At 32.4% G+C, this 24519-nt stretch overlaps 3 protein-coding genes across 10 annotated transcripts; 1 reads left to right on the top strand and 2 right to left on the bottom strand.

Moving 5' to 3' along the window:
- Window positions 1-2150: 2150 nt before the first annotated feature.
- LOC106668533 (ORM1-like protein) lies at window positions 2151-5399 on the bottom strand. Its single transcript, XM_014397385.2, has 4 exons — window positions 5308-5399; window positions 3432-3603; window positions 3225-3376; window positions 2151-3164 (listed from the first exon to the last, which is right to left on the bottom strand). Exons 2-4 carry the CDS (start codon window positions 3600-3602, stop codon window positions 3032-3034), a joined length of 456 nt encoding a protein of 151 aa, XP_014252871.1. The 5' UTR covers window position 3603; window positions 5308-5399; the 3' UTR covers window positions 2151-3031.
- A 2739-nt stretch (window positions 5400-8138) lies between these two features.
- LOC106668538 (sugar transporter SWEET1) lies at window positions 8139-11691 on the top strand. Of its 2 annotated transcripts, XM_014397391.2 has the most exons (6): window positions 8242-8521; window positions 8596-8673; window positions 10641-10764; window positions 10823-10981; window positions 11041-11160; window positions 11219-11691. In XM_014397391.2, the coding sequence occupies exons 1-6, from the start codon at window positions 8448-8450 to the stop codon at window positions 11288-11290; spliced, it is 627 nt and encodes a 208-aa protein (XP_014252877.1). In that variant the 5' UTR covers window positions 8242-8447; the 3' UTR covers window positions 11291-11691. The 2 variants fall into 2 exon arrangements, with proteins under 2 accessions (XP_024081862.1, XP_014252877.1); XM_024226094.1 differs by lacking the exon at window positions 8596-8673 and having other exon boundaries at window positions 8139-8521.
- A 684-nt stretch (window positions 11692-12375) lies between these two features.
- Window positions 12376-20677, bottom strand: LOC106668489 (brahma-associated protein of 60 kDa). Of its 7 annotated transcripts, none has more exons than XM_014397313.2 (9): window positions 20424-20677; window positions 17808-17944; window positions 15299-15485; window positions 13805-13972; window positions 13421-13738; window positions 13213-13364; window positions 12945-13065; window positions 12744-12881; window positions 12376-12668 (listed from the first exon to the last, which is right to left on the bottom strand). In XM_014397313.2, the coding sequence occupies exons 1-9, from the start codon at window positions 20538-20540 to the stop codon at window positions 12513-12515; spliced, it is 1494 nt and encodes a 497-aa protein (XP_014252799.1). In that variant the 5' UTR covers window positions 20541-20677; the 3' UTR covers window positions 12376-12512. The 7 variants fall into 7 exon arrangements, with proteins under 7 accessions (XP_014252799.1, XP_014252802.1, XP_014252804.1 ...); XM_014397316.2 differs by having other exon boundaries at window positions 15299-15443; XM_014397318.2 differs by having other exon boundaries at window positions 15299-15440.
- Window positions 20678-24519: the final 3842 nt, after the last annotated feature.

The raw sequence follows: 24519 nt of genomic DNA, 5'->3' as shown, positions 1-24519 counted from the left end.
CTTTGAACACTAAACAAATAGGTGAGTTTTTGTAACAGAAATGCTGAACACTTGCCATAAATTTGTAAGTTTTTTTATAAGTCATAAACTGGATTTTGTATGACGTCAATTTCTACAGTATTATTATCATCATAATGAATTTGCAATTTAAAATATTTAAATACTAAATGACAGAGTTTAAACCCTAAAAGCTTTTAGTTTAAGTTGCAAAGTCATTAAACCAATTTTATTAATACGAATCATTTTGATAATATATGACCTTTGTTCATTTATTTTTCTTTGTTGTGTAAATAACATTGTCTCTTCTTTTGTGTAAAATAGTAATAGTGTAAGAAAGAAAAAAATTGTTTTAATTATAATAATTTTGTAAATTACTTTGTTGAACAGTACTTGAATTTATTTTCATTGTTTAAATATAAAACATTTTCCAATGTTTTTAAAATCTTTGTATCATTGTTGACTAATTAATCATAAATAAAATTAATAGTTTATCTATTTTATTTTTATTTTAATGCCTTATAAGAACACAGTAGCTGCAGGTAGAAATCTTCATTGCCATTACTCAAACTAGCCAACTATTTATTAAACCTTTAATTAATCTTTTTTTTTTTTAAAGCATAAACCGTTGCGGCCACCGACGCCCCAATAATTAATCACTATTGATGCAAATTATATAAGACAAACTTCCCATTACCGGACACTACTTGGGAAAGGGATTTTATCCACTTTAAAAGGGTCCACATATAGGCAAAATATTAGGTACATTAAGTGAAAGTAAAAAATGAATTAAATTGAATGAACGTATGTAAAAATGTAGTAATTTTCTCATTTTCATGGACTTGTATGACAAATATTTTTTAAGATGATAATCAAGCAACTAGAGTTAATAATTTTAAAAAAAATTGATATTCATAACTAGAAAACAGAAGTTTATAAAATAATTTGAAGATAAAGTAATAAATTTATAATAAATAATTTTAAGTAAGTACGAAAACTAAAATTCTAATTTTTTAAATAAAAACGAAAAGTTTACAATGCCAAATTTGGCGATATAAAAATTAGGCTGTTACCCATCAATTTGGTCTGCGAATTTGGTAATGACCAAATTACAGGTTCAACACCCCACAATACAGTTCAGAAAAATGTTCATTTGTTTTGCAGACATGTAGGACTTAGGAGAGCGAGATAATTCTTTAAGCTATATTTTTCCATCAATGTTTTAGCCAAGTTGACATCTTGACAAAAATGTGTTTTGACACATTTATATAAATTTGTAGAATAACAGTGGGCTACTTCCGGGTCATACTTCATCAAGTAAATTATTGGCTGAAGGGGGGGGTTGTATTTCTGTACTATAAGTTCTTTTTTAGAATTCTTATTCAGCTGAGCACTTAAAAAAATATATATATATTTTCAGTCGATATAAAATCAACATAAAAAATTGCATTCTCACCATTTCTACAATTCGATCCCTTGTGTGGCCTAAACACAAGGTGTATAATTTTTTGGTAAAAATTCGGTGGCTTGCCTACTTTCACAATTAAAAATGAATTTAAAGTCCCACTACCCTTTGGATGTGATGGATGAGGGGGGATTTTTTTAAAATTATTCTTATTTAAATTTTTATGAGCTTTGCCAGAATTTGAACCTGGAATTACTAGTGTTGCATAAACAAGTAACATGCTCTAACCACTGTGGTCTTATTTTCAAAGAAATGTTAAAAACATTTAGTCATACGATTATCTACTGTAAATATGTAGCACTGAGCAAAATAGTAAAACCATGTATTTTTCTTAAAACATGTGAAATAAAAATAACTTCAAAAAATTTAAAATACCTTGCATCACCTAAACTTTCAAATCTAAACAATATTTATCAGGAAAAATATGTTAAACCTGAGCACAGACATGAAAATCGGTAGATAATTACATGCTGATTTAAGTTAATATATTTATTTGTAAAATAATATTTTTATTGCATTTATTTATTTATTTTTTGTGCAATAAAGTTCATTATTATCACTTGACCTTCCTTCCCTATTAATAATGGTTTGAAGGTTAAAAAATGGTTTAGTTAAAAATTAAAATTGTCTGCTAACAGACTAAGTACAAATACTTAGGTACTGAAATTACTAACAAAGAAGTAAGAAACTGTGTTCTGCATGAAAAGTTTTATTTATTTTCATAAACATTTTTATAAACAAACATAAACATATATGTTCTATGTGAAAGTTGAAATGGTGGTGTTTTGCTTAATAATTCCACCAGTTTTTTGTTTTGTTTTTTCAATAGCTTTCAGGAAAGCACAAGGCCCCTCAGAGGAAGATTTTAACATTATTCTCCCACATGACATAAGACTGAAAGGGGCGTGCACTGGCCTAAAAGCTATTAAAAAATAAAAACTGGTGGAACAGTTCAGAAAAATGAAGGAGGAAAATAATACATGTCCCTTTTAAAAATAATTGTAAAACCTCACATCTTAAATGATTGATCTTAGTATTATCTCTTTATGACTTTGGTTAAATAGAATGATAGGTTTTCTATGTGCTAACACAAATAAAACAGGATATTTTCTGTAATAAAATTTGTAAATGTTCTCAGTAAGTTGTGTCACATTGCTTTTGCAAAGAGAAATTGATTCTTTTAAACTGCTTGATTAAAAATATTTCTTAATGAAATATTACAACAATGAAAATGTTGGCCAACATATTCAGAGGCACTTGTATCACATTTTTCAAAATAAAATATAATAATACTATCACAATTGCCATAAAACTATAAACTTCATAGAAAAATATGTACAAAAATATAATTATATCATTCTTTAACTAAACAGTATTGCCATGCCCCACAGCCATGGAAATTTCATTATCATACATTGAAAATGTTAGTTGTAATTATATAATAACAAAATTGAAAAGACGAATATAAAATTTTGATTATTTAACATAAAATCGATTCAAATTGTCCATCATAAAATGGCCCTTAAAATTGCGTGGCTATTTCTTACTCACCAATCAGGATTAAAACATTTACTTGTTGATCCCAAACAGCCTAACTTCATGAAATTGCGGAAGTTTCGGTATGATTACGAGAAGAGTTGCAATGTAATTTACTACGAAGTGTACAGGTTCATGTTTGGTGTAGAAACATGTAAGAAAAAACCTTTAAAAAAAGTTATATTAATAAAAAATATATATATTTTATAGTGAATAATAAACTTACAGTACAGCAGGTACAGCTGTTAAAAATTTTCTTGTTTTTGTAAACTGTTTCCCATCGTCGATCTGTTCCCAGTGGGTTAAGCGGCTACTTAAGCCCTGGTCCTCCGGTATCCACGGAGTCCCTTTGAGCAGATGTAGGAAAACAAAGTGCAACTGAAAAAGCGCAACCATTACAAAATTGCATTTCAACATAATAATTTTCACTTACTGCATTGTGTATGAGGTTTGTTAAGGTCCAAGCCATAGGGATGCTAAGCATAGGGACTGAAAGCAGTATCAGATGCAGGATGAGAATACCAATGAGGTAACTCAGCCAAAGCCCACGGCTTTTCATATAATTAGAGTTGGGATTAACATTTCCATGTCCACCAACCAACATTCTGAAATATTCAATATTAATCAACCCTTAGGCCTCTTTCAGACGGGGCGACAAGTTGAACGGGGACTAGTGTCAAGGAGTGTAGCCCAAGTAGCAAATGATGGGAACCGCGCCAACCCCTTGGCCGTCAACTTCTCTGCCCAGGTGGGTGGCCAGCCAGGTACAAATGCCACTCATGTTCTCATCACTGGTTGACTCAACACAAAAAAACATTTTTCGGCATTCGTCCATCACACCAGTCACCTAGTTGAGTCAAGGACATGAGGTGGAGGAGTATAGCGACAAAATTAAAAGAAGCGAAGCTTGGAGGGAAGTAGCACAACAGTATTTGTGAGAGAGCGCCCGTTTTCCAATTTTATAATAATGGATAAACCCACACTTTTCTTTACTGGGTTTCCTCCTTTTTTGCTTCTCTTTTTGCAAAAGAGCAAGCACAAGAAGTGCTCCTGCTTCCTCAGGTCTAACATCGTACTGACTTCCTGTTGGGAAGAGGTAGATTCCACAAGTTGCCTGGTATGAAACCAGCAAAGAAAGAGTCTTAACTAATTGAAAGTCAACCAGGCAACTTAGTTGAATCAAACAAACCGCCTTGTTTAAAAGAGGCCTAAGTTTACAAATTTATGTAAATGCAGGTCATGGATGATAAAAAGCTATATTCTTATGTGTCTTATTTACAATTAAAAAGTAAATGTTATTGTAAATATTTCTGATTTTGTGTTCTATTATTTGTATACACCCTTTTAGATTTTTTTTTTTTTTTTTGATACCAGGAATTAGAGTTCTCCCGAGCACTGCAGCTTTGCAGCTTATTAAACTCCTTCCTGCCTCCATTTTTGGGAGCTCACAACACGTATGTGTGAATTGAGCCCCCGTTATGCTGGTTTTCCTCCATTGAAGAAATTCATTTTCGAAGGGGTTTGGGACTGAATTCAGGATTGCTGGAACCCAATTAATCTCAAATAAAACTCCATGAGCTATGCCAGGATTTAATTACTACAGTACCATGGCAAATAAAAGCTGGATGCCAAATCAATTCAGCTACTAAGGTCCCCTTACATTAAAGATAGTGTGAGATATTGCTCATTAATATTTATTGCTGCAATTGGCCTTCCAATATTTTAATATAATAGATAATTTTGTAAGCAAGCTTCAAAATCTCTCCAGGCAATATAGAAGTACATGATCTTCAGTTTTGAGTGAAAATGAAAAGTATCTTTTCAAACATTTCTTTCTGTTAGTTTTTTGAAACCCACATCATCATCACATTAGCAAGAAAGAAAACAGCTAATAACAAAGTTTGATTGTTGCTAAACTGTAAAAGAGAATGATCATTTAAGCTTCTTTTTACAGAAGATAAACCTTAATAATTATAACTAAAGGATCTATTTGGATAATTTATGACAAACATTTTAAACATTTCAGCTTCTACATTTTATGCGTTCTCGGATTTATCATAGAATGGACTGCCTTAGCCATTCTTTCTGTTTAGTGAATTTTCCCTAGTTCCATCATTTCAACTGTACTGCATCATCAGCAGTAATCATCAGTATCGACATGACCAACAACTCAAGCCTTTCACTACCATAAGTTCAAAAATGGTTAAAATAAAATTTTCCAAATAAATTTTAACAATTGACGCCTGACTTATGTCAAATTGGCCACATAGAAATTTTAATGACGATGATTAAACACCACTAATACTTACGCGATATCGCCTAAAAGGGTATTTTTAAGTCAGTTAAAATATTACAGAATACAATTTTTATTTCCTCTTCCTACAATCTAGGTTATAAACATAAATATATAATTGTATATTAGGGGGGAAAAAACAAACATTGTTCACCTCATGACATCATAATAGTCTCACAAAATGGTACTTCATTTGTTAGGAATGATCAACCTTGATCAGGTTTAACATTGTTCCAAAAAACTACAACAATCATTTTCTGACATTAATATATAACATTATATAAAAGAGTTCAGAAGAATAGTAACAGCAGTAGATGCAAAATACTGATCTAATAACTTATAAATAATGGTATTTAATGTCAAAATAACATACTTTAATTATAAATTGTAGCAATGACAAGTAGTAAAAGTGTTACTATAAATTGGAATATTTTAAAAGATCTTTATGCTTTAAAAAATTCTTTCTTTTCTAAAGTTTTAACATATTATTTTTTTCCTTCTCTTGTTCACTATTTCTTTTAATATCTCTTTTACTATTTATATAACGATAATTAATGTGTTATAGTAATGATCATAACACCTGCAATAATTATGAGTAGCTTTGTTTCAATTTTATAGATGTTATAAACTTGAACTGAACAATTAGTAATAATAACTGTTATTTAGTGTTAATATTTATTTGTAACACATACAAGCAAGTTAGTTCTATTGTTATTAGTTCTTTTAGCTTTTATAATTGAAAGAAAACTACTGATATTAGAAGTACCAGGCACATATGAAGTAGTACTAACATTGCCTTGCAAGATTTATAATTAAACACTAAAATTTAAACATTTCTCATGCTTCAATTTAACATGGCCAGGAAAAAATACTTCAAATTCTTTTTATTAATTTAATTGTTGGTAAAATGTTTTATATTCTATTTTTTTATATTTTATTTTATTTTTAAACTAACACACCAACTATTTTTTATGCCATATACATACAATTGCTATGCATTTCAGGCCACTTCCCTGGTCCCCAGGCAAAGCTATTATTTGAGCCAAATAGAACTCACTGGTTTCAAATGCAAAGCGATTGAAATATATGGCATAAAAAATAATTATATTTTAATTAACAAAACCACAATGTAAATTTTTTTAATACTTTTCTCTTTTATTATACTAAACTGATATGATGGGCAATTGTAAAACTAATGGTCCATTCAATGGATTCCTACAATACATACAAAAAATATAGCCCATAAAAAATTTAGAATGTCAGGTTGAGACATTGATTACAAAGCATTTTCACAATTAACAATAAAATTGGCATATAAATTATTTACACTTATCGCAACACGATTTTCATACCAATCAAAAAGTCTTCACTCCTACATTTAGAATAAACGAGAAAAAATATGCTTCTATTGTTACTTAGTTACAACATGTCAAAGCACCCTGTGCAAATCACTAACCTCTTTGTTCAATACTTTGGCTCAGTTTATTTCAAACATAACACATAAAATTTTGACCCTATAAATTATGATACTACAATCAGAGAACTTGATATATTTAAATCCTTCATAAACATGAATCAGAAACCCGACTGTGGCCTGATAAAATTTGTCCACTGTTAGAAAGTATAAAAGACAATCAATTCTATTATTTATTAAGTTATAAATAAACACAAAATCAAAATAACTGAAAGATTCTAATGAAGATAAGTGAATAGTAGATTGGAAATAAGGCAAATTATGTTAACTATAGTATTATATAGGGAATATTTAATTTGAAGAAGATGAATTAAAAGAATTTATTTTGAACTTGTTCTAATGAGTGTTTCTGAAAGAGAAAATAAGGAGACTCGACAGGAGAAGAAAATTCAGAATTAAAAGGGACAAATATTTATAGAGCTGTTTAAAGGTTATAATATTATTGAAATTATGAGAACTGCGGGATATGAGTCCTATAAACTTAAAATATTTATTTACCATTGATAAAATTCTTAGTGAAATGGACATTTTGGACTGATTCGTGACTCGTAGGTCTTTAAAATAATTGGAATTTAAAAAATATAAAAATTAATGTTATAAGAAAAGTAGGATTTTTTAGAACTGAGAAGAAAGATATTACAGAGGTTTTTGAAGCATTTTTAGTCACACTATGTTTATGTTGTTACGAGGTAAACATTTATAAGAGAATCATGTTCTCAACACTCAAAATTTCATAATAAATTTTAAGACCATCTGTAAAAATAAGAAAATATGCAAAATTAATGGAAGAATCAATATCATTAATAAATAAAAGGAAACAATAGTGGTCCTAAATGAGATCCCTGTGGGATGCCAGAAGAAGCATGTAATTTAAAAGAAAGGGAAAAACAAATTTTAACAATATGAAACCCATCTTTAAGATAATAATTATCCAGAAATCGTGAGATGCGGTCTGACCGCATCTCACGATTTCTGAATAATTATCGATTAACGGTCACTAATCACCACACATTTCTTTAAGATAATCTTGAAACCATGCAAGAACATGATATCCCATATGTGGATTTTGTGTAAAAGAAGGTCAATGTTTACAAAAGTTATATATAATAGTGTCAGAATAGTACTGTAGTAGTAGCTGAAACGTATTAATTTATAATACTAAACTGTAGAAAATTTTAGTTACTTTTGTGGCTTAATGTGTTTACTAAACTCATGAGTCATGACTGGTGGGCCTTCCAAAATGAATGGACTATGTGCAGACAACCAAAAATTAAGTTATAATAATTGAAACGTATCTTGCCTGTACAATAGTAAAATGATTGCTTGTTTTCTGTTCTAAGCTGAATTGTATTTTATGAAATGAACAAAAAATATTTTTTTGTATGAAAGAAGACTAGAATTAAAGACTGGTGGAAGATGATGATGTCTCATTGTTCATAGGTCACGATGGAAGCCTGCTGTACTTCAACATAACCTGTGTTATCACAGTATCATACTACCGGTTGCTTTTAGGAGGGGCAATCGTTGAAACCTATTTATAGTTGATACTTGGTAGTTCCCAATTGGCAGTTGGTATTTGTCACTTGGTACGTGGTACTTGGTAGTAAACTTGAGGGGAAAACTTTAGCAAGAAATGATGAGAAGATACAATATTTACAACTGAATTCGACGGTCGGGACACGATGACTTCAGAGTTCAAAGATGTTTTGGCTGTTGCTGCCTCTTTCTGTCAAATAATTCAGTTGCTTTCTGGGGTGTAAGTGTAATATGTTTTTTTATTTAAAAACTTTTCGAACACAAATTTAACATTTTTTTAATTAACTTTAACAGCTTGGTGTGCAGGAAATTTATAAAAAGGGGTTCTGCAAACGATGTATCAGCTTTACCGTTCATCTGTGGCTACACCTCGTAAGCAACTTCAACGAAATAACTAATCATTACACTTTTTGCTTTTTAAATTTATAATTGACTTGCATTAAGGGAGGTACACAGCTTCAGTTTGTCTGACAGTTAGACATATTTATTGTAATTTGTGAAGGTCTATTGTATCATACTACCATACCATTACTGTATTTAAAACGTCCACTTCTTTTTTGTTGTTTGATGCATTTTGTGAACATGCATAATAAATTTATCGACTGTTTAGCAGTATTGTATATCAATAAAATTTTATCCTGCATGCATCGAAACTAAATATTCTTAACATAGTACATTTACTGATTTTAGACCATGAGATCAAACTAGCAAATTTGGACAAATAAATAGTGAACTCCTTCAACCAACTCATTTATTGATGCTGATGCATTTCTGGGCCAATCTGGCTCCCTTCTTCAGGTCTCATTGGAGCAATGTCAAACAATTAATGATTACTCCAACGAGTCCTGAAGAGGGGAGCTAGGTTGGCCAGGACTCAATTAACCAAAAAAGGAAGAGGAGTTGCAAACTTATAAAGGCCAAATCGTTATGAAATAAGATTAACAGTCTTAAATAACTGTGGAAAAATCTGTACAATTGACTGAATTGAGGGTGTTAGGCTACATTCAGTTTTCTCCTCCGTACAATATTTTCTTCAGTTCTGTCGCTTTTGGCAAAGTGACAATCGGTGACAGAAAAAAGAGACAGTTTGTTGGCTGTTTTGCTAGAAGAAGTAGGAACAAGGAAAAATGCCATCAGATTGGGTTTTGCAAAGAAGCGTTTTATCAAATGATTAAAACTTGTATGCCGGTAAATTAATAATTTTAGAAATTAACATGCATTTCAACTGTATAGTACTGAGCAAATTTCTCCCCTGATAAAAAAAAGAACAGTCTTGAGTGAAGCAAGATCACCTCATGTTAGACTAATGGCTACTCTTCCGTTCCTAGCAACTGATATTAGTTTTCAAGACTGGTTCTCTTCTGTAAATCAAAAGTGCATTTTTTTACAGTGGACATAATTATAGATCAGACGCCAGATGGTAACTGGGCAAACTGTACAATAAACTGCACAGTTGATTGTTTCAAAAGGTGATCCGAATGCACAGACTTTTGATCTGCATGAAAATCCGTATAAACGTCAAGTACTCACAGTTTATCACTTAGACATGTGATAAACTGCACAGAAAAATGGAAGGGATGTAGCCCACTTTATAATAAATTATTAGAAACAACGGGCATGTTTGTTGTAATATGTATCATATTACCATTACTGTATTTAAATTGTTCACATCTTTTTTTATTGTTTTGAGGCATTTTGTGAACGTACATCATAAATTTGTCGACTGTTTAGCGGTATTGTATATCAAGAAAAGTTTTTTCCTGCATGCATCGAAACCACATATTTTTAACATGGTACATTTTCACTGATTTTAGACCATGAATTCAAACTAATAAATTCGGGGACCACGGTAACCGAGTGGTTAGCATGAGAGACTCTCGTCTCATAGATGCCATGGTCGTGGGTTTGATTCCCACGTCACCTCTGGCCTTTTTTTAACCCCCCCCCCCCATATGAATACACATAATAATTGTCACCTTGGCTAAATATGCATCGATCATAAGGCCATTAAAAGGGAAAAAAAAAAACTATTTCATTTCGTGGCCAATCTGGCTCCTCTCTTCAGCGCTCGGAGTAATATCAAATTGTGGATTTACTGATTTACTCCTATGAGCCCTGAACAGGGGAGCCAAATTGGCCTCGAAATGGATCATCATCAATAAACAAATTGGTTGAAGCAGTTCAGTATTTATTTGTTTTAATCTTTCATCGAAGAAAAGACAATCAACCAAAAAAGGGAGAGGAATAGCAAACTAATAAAGGCTGTCCCTATTAAATAAGACAATCTATCAGAAAATTAACTTATCTTATGAAAGAATAAAGTGAAATATTGATTGCAGATGTGCGCTATGGACTAATTATGGCATGATGATTGAGGAGATGGCGATAACTTTAGTAAACATACTCGGTACCGCTCTCTTTTTTGGTTATGTGGTAACTGTCTACTCGTACACAACAAAGAAGGTACCCAGAATTAAAAAAAAGAAAAAAGTACATTCTAAAATCCAATGCTTCTTTTCAGAATAACATACTGAAGCAAATGTTATTTTCAATATTATTCATAGCTACGGCTTATGCATATAAAAAGTCTATAGAAGACAAGGAAATTCTCAAACTGCGATTTGGGATGATTTGTTGTGCGGTGACACTTTCCTTTTTCGCAGCACCACTGGCCAACTTGGTTTGCCTTTTATTTTATTTATTTTTAAATAAAACTGTTCTGATTATTCTGTTTTTCAGGCTCAAGTGATAAAAACAAAATCAAGTGAAACACTTCCATTTCCTGTCATCTTAATGACAATGATTGTCACCTTATTATGGACCTCTTATGGATATTTAATAAACGATACCTTTATTGTTGTAAGTTTCTGAAACTTGAAAGAAAACCTTAAAAATTAATTTATACCTTTTGTTTCAGTATCCAAACGCCTTAGGTCTACTTCTTTCATGCTTTCAGCTCTTTTTGTTTGTCATTTATCCATCAAGATGATGGTACACCAAACCTAATATTACAGTTATTATACCTGAGCACAAATTGAACATATCAGCATGGACTTAAATTTGAAGTGTATCTTTTTGTGACAAAATGTGAATATATATATTTTCTTTTTTAATGAGTTAACTGTGAATGATGTATATTGAAGTTTATTGTATATGACAAAGCTCCAGTGTCTCTGACTCAAGAAGTCATGTCCCTTACCAAAGAAAACTATGGCAATGAGCCAGCATAAACGTGTTGTAAGTTAAAAGCTACAAATGTGTTAACGTCATCATTAAAGTATTCAATTGTTGTATTATAATTGTTGATTGTATATTCAAGGATATGTGATTTTCTTAAAAATTGTATCTTGAATAAAATAGTTTGTGGAGTGTGTTCCTTAACTAAGCCAAGCCTTGCAGTTACAAATACATATTTTAAAAATACGATAAAGTAGTGCTAATCCATTTCATGCCATTGCATTTCAAAGCCTAGTGGACATTTATTACTTTGATATTTTCCAGTTAAATTTGATTATAGCAATTTGTCAGTTATTGTGGTCTTGCCAGCTTCAAACTTAACTACCTGTACTCCTGTAGTTTTGTCGTTTACACATTTTGGTCTGCCTATCCTTATTGATTTAATCGGTCAGACACTTTTCGACTTCTCGCCATCTTTAGTTTTTAATAATTTGATCACTAAAGAAGTCGAAATGCATCTGACAGACCAAAATGATCAGAAGCAACCAAATTACACTATCATTCTTGCACATCTTTATCAAAACTTTCTTCTTCCTTAAGAAGTAGATCCATTGACAAAGGATGTAAACTTACAAAAACGGGCGATGCATTTCTACAAATGCTGCTGAGGCCTGAAAAGTAATGTTTACAACCTGCGGCTCTATAACAGTTACTTTAAAAAATAAAACAGAAATGACAGGGATCCCCGTAACTATATTTGAGAAGGGCATCAAAATGATGGCGATCCCCGTCATCCGTGCTTAAAGTTTTAAACTTTTCACTGTGGTTCTTTCTCATTTGCAATATAGAATTTAAAGATTTTAAACATAAAGGAAAAAATTAACTCAAGCGACAGAATAACACTCAGAAAAGTATTAAGGTTTATTTACAAGTAAAGAGGAGTACAATATTATAAATTTAAATATGCCAGACTTTTGTTTTTAACAAAAGCGTGTTGATATAATAAGGAAAAAGAGTTAATTAAAAACATATATTTAGGCGTTCCTAATTCCAAGTGCCTGTTCCAATTCGGCACGTTTCTGTTGCACTTTTGTGTAAAAGTAACGGCAAACAGCTTCCTGGGCCCAATTCTGATAGTAGAACTCAGCCCTGCGTTCTTCCTCTGGATTTCCGACAACATCCGTCATTGTCTACAATTTAACATTGAAAATAATGAATTGTTCAATTTTTAAGATTTTATTATTATAAATTTTGAAATAGTGTACCTTGAGATCTCTAGTTTGTGAAACAATCCATTTGTTTATAAATTGTTGCGGATCTTTAGCAAAACTAAGAAAAAATTCTCTATTTGTCTTCAGCTGATTGATAGTTTCAACAGTTTCATGTATTTTATTATCCAGACCCTGTTGGACAACGATAATAATTAGCCAACTGTATACTTAAATCAGTAGAATAGTATTAATTACCTGAATTTCTTGCTGGCTTGCAGTAGAAAGCAAGAAATTGTTCATTTGGGTCTTTAAAGTGTCATCTACTTCAACGTCAATGTCATAACAAGCTGTTTGCTTCTGTTCAGTGCCTTCAACGCTAAAACAAACAAGATATCAAATTTGTGGCATAACCGCCACTTCAGACCTCCACTCAGTCAAAATGACATAGGATACCTATCGAAGCGGTATATGAAATGTTAGTAGGGTTGGCTCATGCGTCTTGTTAGTAACAAAACAGATGTACCTGTACCTGATGGTGTGGTTGATAACAATAGGGTCTGGTGGATGCAAAAGAGGGTTAAGCCTCTGCGGAATCTCTGCAAACTTCATCTTCTGACAGCCGAACACTTGCTCTAGGTATTTATCGCAGTTAATGTATTCCCTTTCATGTTGATCCTAAAAGAAAAATTGTTATAATTGTTTGTTTGGTTATACTATTACAAGAACTGTACCTGTAACTTGTGCGTTTTGATATACTGCCAAAGGGCGCATATTATAACCGGTCTGGTCTGTGTGTGCACACCCAAAAGCCTGGCTAATCTAGGATCCAGTTTAAACTGAAGCGGCTGATAATCGAGAAGTAGTAATATCGTGCAACGGACGTTCTTGTCCCCAGGACGCTTCACCTGGAAGCCGTCTGTTTCCTGTGTTGTCGGAGTCCTGTGCCATTCAACAAGATGGTTGTCCGGACCGTACAAATCTTTATCCAACTCGATAACAAGGCTTTTAAAGAAACTTGAAAATTTTCTTTTAACCTGCAGAGGTGGGTGCTACAATAAATGCACAACATACGACAATTAGAAAATTAACTGCGGAAGACTAGGCAAAATAAAAACCTTGTTGGGGTCATTTTTAGAATCGTCTAAGAGCCTTCCTTCCACTCTGAGTTCCCATGAAGCAATACCTCCGTCATCTGATTCTGTTGCTTCTTTGGCAGGATAGAACGTATTGGATATAAAAATTCTCAACTTCCTTTTTTGCTTCATAGGCCTTTTAAGAGCTTCCTACAACCAAAGAAAAAATAATAATTAACAAATAGAACAATATGTAACATCAGATTGTTAAGAAAATAATGGTAAAACATTTATGTTTTGTAGGCCTTGTAACTTAGGTTGAACAAAATAATGTTTTAACAGACCAAATAAGAATTCTGAATGAATCCAAATGTTTTATGCAGTTGCTATTGAGTATATATGGCGTGTCCCAGTTCCTTCTGACAAAACTCAGGGAATCGATTCTACTCTTCATTTGGAGCAAAAAATGACCAGGAGAAATTTTTTCGGAAAGTTCTCTATTTTGAAGATATTCGTCAATTTAGGTTTTTTCAACTTTTCACTACGTTACCACATAAAAACACTTACAATTTCCAAAATGTTGAGACTACAACAAATCCAATTACACCATTTGAAAGAACGCTAAATTTGCTGTAAGATACTTCTATTTGCAATAATCTGAATGACATAAAATGTTTGCCAATATCAGTTGGAACATGTCAAAATTACAAAATTTAAAATTTTGGTCATGATTGCACGTTCTACTGAGGTTACAAAAAAATACCTACAACTTGTCAAATTTCACAAAAACTTCTTCATCTAATATGCTTTATGTTGATATATCCAGGTTTTTAAATAACATTCTAGGAGAGTTGAAAAATAACAATTGAATGTTCGAAAACATGAGCTAAGGTAAATTTGAAGGGTGGGGGGTTAGAAATAAATCAATTAGAACTCGCTTCGTAAAATAAAAATGTCATATCTGTAATCTCACAAAAACCATAAGTTGAAAGTTGAAAAAACCTAAATTGACAAATATCTTCAAAATAGAGAGCTTTCCAAAAGTTTTCTCCTGGGCATTTTTTGCTCCAAACGAAGAATAGAATCGATTCCCTGAGTTTCGTCAGAAGGAACTGAGACACCCTGTATATTTTCTAAACTCTTACATCATAAAAATTAGATATAATATTATAATTTATGCCTTAACAACTTTCACTGTGGATAACACCTCAAAGGCATCATCAGTGGGATGTTTCACCAGATGAGGTCAACACTAAAGTCTACTACTACCAATTAACTAAAAAACTTTTCTTTAAATTGCACAAACAAGCTTGAACTTCATGTATATTATTAAGCATAAAGTGCATCAGGAAATGAAATGCAAAATGTCTTTATTGCAACAAAAGCTAAGAGTATTTTAATATTTGAAATTGGATTGAAGATCTTTTTTGTAAGGATATTTGACAAGTTTGAAAAATATAATACAAAAATAATAAAAACAAGCATTTTTAATAAAACTTCATTATTTTCTTGCGGACAAAATAAACTGTACAGTACCTGAATGTCAAGTCTTTTCCTCATGATCGTTGAATCGAGTTTCCTTTCAAACGTAATTAGATCCATGTAGGCCTGTGACTCCGGGACGAGATCTCTCACCTTCTGCGGCAATATTTTGTCAGCCAGCTTCTTCTTCTTTTTGCTGCTGGGGGTCGAAGAGGCACCACCCGTCGGATGAGTGAAATCCCTGTGTACCCGCAAAACGAAAAGGGGACGGAAAGGGATAGGCAAAACGAGGTGAAAGTGGTTAAGAAACGGGATGTGTTAGTATCCAAAGCTTTTACAAAGTGCATGTGCTAAATGGTCTTACATGATTTTAACCCTTTTATATTTTACAGTCCAAATAATTACCCATAGTTAATATTATATTTTGTGTTACAAATATTTAATGACTACTGGTTTTATAAAAGTGTTACCAAATAAAGAACTTGAGGAAATAATGCTAATAACAACATGCCAAATATGTAAAATAAGATCTACCCAGTAACAATTTTCAATGCAATACAGAAACTATAAACAGTAAAGTAATTTCTGTCGTACAGGAGGGCTTAATGTCCAACTACCCATTGGAATTTGTGGTCGAGGGGCCTTACACTTTACAACTTTTTTCATACTAATCTCCATTAAAAACCATGGGCTGTACCGGGATTCGATCCCAGGACTGCTAGCGTGGCAAATATGAATAATAATAGGATAATTATTATCTTTGTTCAATAAAAGCTTCCTTTATCTAAAGATCTACATTTGCTATCAAAATTCGATAACACAATATTTAAATTTTATAACAGTAAAATAATATTCTTATTTATTTATTAATACTCGCACCACTGTAGTGGGTCTTTCAAGACCCAGAAAATGATTTTTTTTTCTGACTGTGTTATTCACTTTTTAGTCTATTTTTATCTACCTTCCATTGTATTAGGTCTTTCCTGAATGAAAAGTAATTTTGTTTGCAAAATGTAATCATTATTGCTCGGTTTGCAGAAAAAGATGCTTGGGTCTATTTACTTATCGTCTATGTCATTTTTTTTCTAGTTCAATTTTTTTTTTTCCAACTATAATTGTTAGTATCCCACTTTACTCACTCAGGTAGCAAAAACGGCCTTACTACTGGCACCCTAATCCCTTACCCTTAAATCTACTGTCCTGGTTTTTCTCATTTACCCCAAAGCTCCTCTCACTTTTCTGTGTGAAAGTAAGCAAAAGTATGCTAACTCTGTTTTTACTTGCGCAAATATTTTGAAACATTTTGGAATCAGAAAGAAGAACAAAACATTTCTCTTGACGGTAGATGTTTTTGTTCTGGCAACGACAATAAATATTTTAAAATTTATAATTAAGTAATAATATAAAATAATATTCATAAAATTTTATCATACCTACACATGAATTTTTTTATTTATAAGTTGGTATGTTCATATAAAATAAACATTATAAAATGAAAAAACACCTTGGTATCATAGTTTTTGCATTTTAAAAAATATTGGGTCTAAAAGTGTGACAGTGCGAGTGTTAAAAGAATTATTCAAATCTTCTGAAAGAAAAAAATTTTTCCATCAGAGAACAGGTGAAATCCTACATGTCCATAAGATTGAAAAAATAAAAAGTTAATTTTATGCCTACTGGTAAATAGGAAAAGAATTTAAAAGACAAATTAAGTCTTTCATGCAAGCTATGATCTACATGTTAGAAAGTGGTAAAAATGGAGTCCCTAACAACAACATAAAAAAATTCATTATCTGGCCCACCTTAAAAAATTAATTTGGACAAATTTACAATGGAAAAGTTTTCTGTTATTCAATGAGATTTACGTTATAGTAACAACTAATGCCTATCTGACCTGACCATAGTGGCGATCAACTGTTGGATGGTAACTAGAAGAAAAGACAAGTAATTTTTTAGGAAAAAATTAGCTGATGACTCTTTCAGCATTTTAGTCAGGGAAAAATATTTGTTCTCATCTGAAACCGAATAGGCCATGTAAGATTGGGTTTTATGACAAAGTCACTATATGCAAGACAGTATTCAGATGTTTATATAATGTTTTCATTATAATTCACCATAATTGTGAACCATAGTTTAGGATGTAACTAGAAATCCTGTGTTTAAAAAAAGTGTATAAGTGAATCACAAGGCATGCCACGAGAATCCCAAAAATGAAGAGTACTAAAAGGCATTTTTGATCTACTGTTTTTGTTATGGGATATATAACTAAAGTGTAAGCATGCACAAAAATACTGAAGATACTGAATGTTAGTTGAAAATACTAAAGAATAAGGAAAGTCAAATATTGAGGTTTTTAAAGGGAATAAAAAATGAACAAATGCAATAAAACAACACAAAATATGCGTGCTTTTGGTTTTGCGGATACACAAAAATTTAATAAACAAAAAAAGAGGATGAAAGAAAATAAAATCAACAGAAAACAAAAATTCTCTTTTATCCTCCGTTATAATGAATAAAAATAATTTTAAAAAATAGCGATTTAAGGGACACAATGCAAACATACCCTTTGGGTGGTTGTTGAGGTGGTGGCCTGACATCTCCTGGACGTTTCTGTGCCTGTCCTGGAATCGGAGGCCTAATGGGATTGTAAGGGGGCTGCTGCGGACGCTGGACCATTCCTGGCACTCCCATGCCTGGACCCTGCACAAAAGCCCCTCTTTGTTGCATCTGATTGTTTACCAATCGGAGAGGGAAAAAATGGAATAAAATAAAAAAAAGAAAAAGAAAAAGGATTAAAATAAGGTGTATTTGAAATAATATGCTTGAAAATAAAATATTATAAACAGTTGGTTAAACTATATTTTCAACATAAAGCATAAGAAAAATGAAAAAAAAGTAAATAAATATAAATGAATATTTCCAAGACTTTCCAAAATCAAATAATATTTTAGGGTTAGATATAATGCTGTAAAATTTGATTAATTGGTATAAACATAATTTATTAACAGAAATGGTCAAAAATAGCCGGTAACCCAAAATATAAAGTGCTAATTGTAATGTAAAATGTTATTTTAAAGTCTTGTTTTTGATCTGAACCATTTAACGATTCTGTCATTATTTGCGATTAAAGTGTTAGACGTATTGACCAATATTTTACTCACGAATAACCTGAATCTCGATATGGTCTGGATGAAAAACTAATTTAATTCTCCAAGCTTTTGTCCTATTTTAAAGTTATTTGGAGATCGTGAGATGCGGTCTGGTCCAACCAAATAATCATTAATTAACTGTCACTAAATACCACACTATTTTAAAATCATCATCAGGGCAAAACAATCTTAAATTTGTCTGCAAATGGACATAATTAATTATTTAATAAATAGTTTCAAAAACAATCGAATTTGCTTTTTCATCCAAACCATACCGAGATCTACATTATTCCTGATTCAGAAAACTTTGACACATATGAAAGCTTTTTTTTAAATTTATTAAATAGTTACAATTTTGGGTTTTTGCTTATTTATAATGCCAGTGGAGGCATTGATGTGCTGCACTGATTTTTTTAGACAAAACAGTACCCAATAAAATGGGACGGTGAATTGGTGTGAGGACTGAGCAAAGCCTCACGAGGTGAACAAGGCCTGACACTTTGCTCACAAAGGTCCTGTACAAATGGACTTCTCATTGCTTATATGCATTTCAACAGTTTGTACCCTCCTTCCCTCCTTTTTCCTGCATGAAAGAGTAGTATGGTAGTGCAGCAAAAATGCAGACATTTGGGCCAATTTTTTTATTAATTCCTTTTATATATATTTTGTATTATTGAAAATATCATTAATTTTTTAGAAAACTGAGTGCATCACTCAGAGTTATATATTGGAGTATAACATTGTTACAATGTCAAACAATTGAATGCAAAAATTGGTATTTTTCAGGTGAGTAAAAAAGCCTTTTAGTATATAGTACAGTAATTTATTTTTGCATCCTTTTTTTTAGGGTCGCACTATTGATCAGTATAATGTTTTAAGAGAGTAATAGAAAGAAATAGTATATCAAAGCTTGGTCAGATGGCAGATTCTACAAAATCCTGGAAAACAAAGAGACAAGTAAACGAAAACCAAATGGTTACCAGATGACATGAACCACGTCTCATGGCATGCATGCTCTTGGCATGGAATATATTTAGTCTATACATAAGAATTAAAGTACTGGTATGGTGAATATACATGTTTCTTGTCTCTTGGAACTCGACTCTTTGGTAAGAAAGCTGTGTTAAGAACTGTTAAATTGTCAGATGGTTTTACCATTACCAAGATAATTTATTTTTCCTTAACACCCTTAAAGCCAAGTTTCCCATCAGTCAAAGGCGTTTATTCTAGTTCCTCACTACCCACTCTGATCTCAACATACTCTATGTCCCAAACCTGGTCCACTCATGGTACAATAAATTTCACCCCAAAATATCTTCTCATGGCAACATATTAATTTGCAACCTGTCCAGCTCGGCCCTTTCTTCCAACCCTCTTAGAAGACTGAACTTCTGCCTCATGACCATTTGACAGAAAGTATAACTTTGGCAACTGTAGGGTCTGCTCTTGACTTCACGCCACAATGGCCAATTACTCTGGACTCTCTGGATAGTGGCCATTCAAATCAACCACACCAGACATGTAAATGTGCATACAATATTCTGCACATGTAATCCTTGTAATACGATAAATTTTGTATGCAGTTGTACAAAAAATTGATTGTTAGTTTCAGCCTAACAGTCTAGAAAAATAAACAATTATTGTTCAATATTTTGCTCGTGAACACTTATTATATTTGTCGTTTTGTAACATAAATACCGGAGAAAGGCAGGAAAAATATATGCAATCAAGCACAAAGTAATGAACGATTTTCATCGCTGTTATCAACTAGATTTTTTTATTTAAAATGACGACAGGAAGTGTTAAGAATTTCTTAAAACAAGCAATAAGCCTGCTAATTATTTAATACTGAAAGTAAACAAATTTGTTTTGGTCGACGTTTTTAGTGTGTGGTATACATAGATGAAGAGCAATCTGTAGGAAGACTAAATTAATGCTCTTTGTGATATTTTATATCGGTGGAAATAATGTTCTGGAGAAGAGGGCCGGCCTGGAAGAAGGGGGTTATGCTATGTTCAATGTTAGCTTACCGGGAAGTTAGGGGCCGGGTATTGCCTGAGAGGTGGCCCCCCGGGCGTTGGATAGCGTTGCGGCTGCTGGCCCGGGCTCGGCCCGACGGGCTGGGCGTTCGGAAATCGCTGAGCCATCCTCGGTCGACGGGAAACGGAGACGCCGGCGGATGGGTATCTGATCGGCTTGCAGAAACGAAGCAAGTCAAACCTGAGTCTGCTTCTGTTGGGTCGGCTGCGGGCTGTGTTTGACAACGCTCAGTCGGCCACGGGACGAACTAGCGACGACGTTGAATTTAGTGACACATCGATCTAGCGGTATCGATAGAGCATCATCGCACCAATATTCCACATAGAACAACTTTTTTACATTTATTAAAATTATTTTTACTCCAGGCCTATTATCTGATTATACAATCATACCTTAAGGAGACATTTTTCGCAGTAAACCAGTGTACGGCGACTTCTGAGACGGAAGAAGTGCATGCAGGTGTGCCGCAAGGGTCAATACTCGCTCCGCTGTTGTACACAGTTTTTTACAGGCAATCTCAAATTCTTTGAAGACCGACTCACTACAGGACTGTGACTTTCGCAATATTAGGACTGAGTCGGTCTTCAAAGAAATTTGAGATTGCCTGTAAAAAACTGACCTGAAAATAGGAAAAATGCTTGTTAGTAGCAACTGAATTTGATTTTTTTCAAGACACACCTTGATCCAGAGTGTTTGTCATCAATTATTGATACTTTAATATAATTTTTCTAATATTTCACAAAAATAACTTTTTATATTAATTAACTTATTAATTATTATTCAAAGTTTTCCCTCAAACTTGTCCAGGTTTATTTTAAAGATTTTCCTTATAATTTTTAGCAAAATGCTAGAGTTTTTTATTGATCGATGACAAGTTTTTTTCACCAATCGTTGACATGAAAAACTAATTATCAACAGGGAAACTAACCTATTATTGATCTATATGTACCAGATTTCGACAGGGAAAGGAACCAGTTATTGACACCACATTCAACCATCAAAAAATCAAAAAACAACAATAGTCAATTGGACACTCCCTGCCACTCTTCCTCAAATACCACACCTTTGTCATAGCTATACTTAGAGGTGGAATTATATCGACAATTAAAAAAATTAAATTTGATATTATTTGTCCTATAAATATTGTGTTGCCCCAACCAAAATTAACATTATTTTGAATTGTTTTATATATGAGGTTCCTTTTGGCCCCTAATTTGACCAAATGTGAAGCAAATCCCAAAACATTTTCAAAAATGCAACTTTTGGCTATTTTAGTATGTGGCTAAAATTTAAAACAAAAATTAGTACCTACTATTTTTAAAAAAATCTTTATTTTTTCATGTTTGATTTATTTATTCTTACAAGTTGTAACTATTATTATTACTATTTTTTTCTCTCCACATTTAGTAATGTTATGTTACCCATTCATTAGTACCCTCAACCCTTCCTTTTTTTATTATTGTGTTATTGGCAGCCCTTAAACAGAATCTACTCAAGGATGCCTAAAGAATCAACTATTGTTATATAAATGCATAGTTTTCTTTCGTACCTGTTAATTTGTACCAATTTTGTTCTCTATCAACAACTAGGTCATTTCAGCCCTAAACGCACGCAAACTTTAATCTAGCCTAATACTAATTAAATTAGATATCAGTCACACAAATAAATACATTCATGCATATAAATACATTCATACAGTGTGCTCATTCTGATTAGTCGGTGGAGTACAGGATATTACTCCATCGACCTACAGTAGTAGGTATCAAAAATTTAACATAATTTAGGGAACCAGAAAATACTATTATTTCGCGATAAATGGATATATCCATTTAAATGGGTGTATATTCTTGATTTACTGTGTTTTCATTTAATGGTAATTTTAATATTGTACTGCAGAATTATACAAAGAAATGAAATGCTCGATGTTATTGCAGATCTGGATAGGATAAAGAAAAATTTGCATTTTTTATTATAACTTATACAATTGTTCTAGCTAACAGCTGTTTTTAGCTAAGCAACTGATATACATTTATTGACATATGTGAATAAATTGCAATCTGTAATTATTTTATTTTTTTTAATGTTTTAAATTGACTTTTTAATCAAATTTGGCTGGGCTTAATAGTACTCTTTTTGCGCCATGGTATCATTAGGAAAAGGCCTCATATTGGAATGGATGTGAAAATGAATAAAATAGTGAAATAGGTGAGTATCAGCTTCCGTTGACAAAAATCTGCCAAAAACCATTTTCTTGAAATTTTTAAAGGCACTGACCATGCTCAATTGTTGAGAGACACTTTCGGTTTTCACTACAACCTCGTAATGTCCCTCTTCGACACTTATGGATTCCAGGGGGCTTTTGGGAGAGGAGTTGAACGACATGACTTTATTACTCTTACCCCTTAAAGTCACTTCAACATCAGGAATCAAACTTAAAACGTAAATCGACGCTACTTTTTGACGATATACAGTAATCGGAACGATGCCTATTTGCTGGATGCCATGTTGTGAAATTGTGTAAACGGTGGATCTTTCCTCACCTCTGACAATGGCTGATTTTTCGTGAATGTGGTTTTCTTTGTTGTGAGCCTCGATCACCCTGCTCTGCTTTTCCTCATTCGATTTTTTAATTGTAAAAAACAACTCATGAGGACGGATGGTGAGATTTCGATAATTTAACTTTATAAACGTCGGCGTACTGAGTCCGTTGATGATCCTCCCTGCGAGTATTTATTATCGGGAACTTCAGTCGAATGGTCCTCTATATAATATTGAACAGCGGCAGTGAAGGTAAAGCAAGAGAGAAGTAAATGAAACTCAGCCCTACTTTTTGAAGATCGGTTCTCAAAAGCTTAAACTTCACGTTGGTAATGTGTAAATGAATGCATCTCATGTCAAAACTCAACAAATATCAAAAACATGTCTCTTTTATAATAATTGTGCGTATGTTTGTTCAATATGTACATTGAAGAAAATCAACCTAGTTTTAATAGTTTAAATCGTACAATAATTGTAAGGAAGAGAAGACATGTGCCTAATCCAACTAATTAGTAAACATATGTTGTTAAGCTGTTAAATGTTTTGATGATCAAAGACAGCAAAATTATTGATGCCATTAGTCAAGAAGCCTGTAAACAAGAAATACGAAACAATACACTAAAATTATTTTCATTATTTTACCGGCGGTAGATTGTTGGATAAAGTTAAATTATCCAAGAAGGAAGAAAACGATCACCTTTGCCAAAGAAAATAAGGAATTCGAATAGTATTATTCCTAGAAGACCGGTACACAGTGATGCAAACAAACCAGATTCTTTTAACAAAAGATTCGGCAAATATGGATATGATCACCATGATTCCGTAGCTTAAAGCGATGTGATTATTAAAGGATATGCCGAGGGAATCATACTTTTTGTGATGAATAAATTCCAAAATACCATAATGTTGACGTAACAATTAGAGCAACATATACAAAGAAGACCAACCAAGTACACACGTCCATAGTTAGTAATAAAACTTTGTATTTTTAACAAGTTAGAAGTCATTCAGTAAGAATATATTAATAATTTATACAATTTTCTTACTTCATTTATTTAAATCTACAACTGTATAAGCGTTACTATACTGTTAGTTTGTTATCATTTACATAATGGATTTATGCTTAGATAGGAGATTGAGTTAGATACATTATTTAATTTGGTTTTAATACACTGTTCAGGAGGACCGAACACCTGATGATTTTCATGTTCTAGTTAAAAAAAGTACTCACCTGCTTGGGTAAAGTAAAATTTGATAGAGAGGAGAGAGAGAAGAGAGAGAGAGGGGGGAGAGAGATAAACTGAAAGAGTGGTGGAGCAAAAGAAACGGGAGAAACTGGAGGTGAGCTAAAATGATGCATAGAAAGGGTACGGTAAAGAGAGCGACAGTTTTACAAGACCTGCCAGTCGTGATGGTTTAGTATAATGTGGGCGCCGTGAACTTTATAAAATATCCAATTACTTGTTAAGCTGTTTAAGCGTTATTAATGTTTGTTTCTTATCGTTTGCTTAATGGATCTGTACTATTGATAGACAGGAGATAGAGATA

The sequence above is a fragment of the Cimex lectularius genome, unplaced genomic scaffold, assembly GCF_000648675.2.
Source record: "Cimex lectularius strain Harlan isolate CLEC.00 unplaced genomic scaffold, Clec_2.1 scaffold144, whole genome shotgun sequence".
In the NCBI taxonomy this organism is placed as follows: Eukaryota; Metazoa; Arthropoda; class Insecta; order Hemiptera; family Cimicidae; genus Cimex; species Cimex lectularius.
The sequence above is the reverse complement of the archived record's forward strand: the minus strand, read 5'-3'. Positions and strand labels throughout refer to the sequence as shown.

Coding starts and splice junctions, on each gene's coding strand:
- LOC106668533 (XM_014397385.2), bottom strand. CDS start 3,602: ATGTTGGTTGGTGGACATGGAAATGTTAATCCCAACTCTAATTATATG. Junction 3,377..3,431: donor CAAACCTCATACACAATGCA/GTAAGTGAAAAT, acceptor GCGCTTTTTCAG/TTGCACTTTGTTTTCCTACA. Junction 3,165..3,224: donor ACAGCTGTACCTGCTGTACT/GTAAGTTTATTA, acceptor CTTTTTTTAAAG/GTTTTTTCTTACATGTTTCT.
- LOC106668538 (XM_014397391.2), top strand. CDS start 8,448: ATGACTTCAGAGTTCAAAGATGTTTTGGCTGTTGCTGCCTCTTTCTGT. Junction 10,765..10,822: donor ACTCGTACACAACAAAGAAG/GTACCCAGAATT, acceptor GCTTCTTTTCAG/AATAACATACTGAAGCAAAT. Junction 10,982..11,040: donor CAGCACCACTGGCCAACTTG/GTTTGCCTTTTA, acceptor TCTGTTTTTCAG/GCTCAAGTGATAAAAACAAA.
- LOC106668489 (XM_014397311.2), bottom strand. CDS start 20,540: ATGGCTCAGCGATTTCCGAACGCCCAGCCCGTCGGGCCGAGCCCGGGC. Junction 15,486..17,807: donor CCTCAACAACCACCCAAAGG/GTATGTTTGCAT, acceptor GCGGGTACACAG/GGATTTCACTCATCCGACGG. Junction 13,066..13,212: donor AACCACACCATCAGGTACAG/GTACATCTGTTT, acceptor TGTTTGTTTTAG/CGTTGAAGGCACTGAACAGA.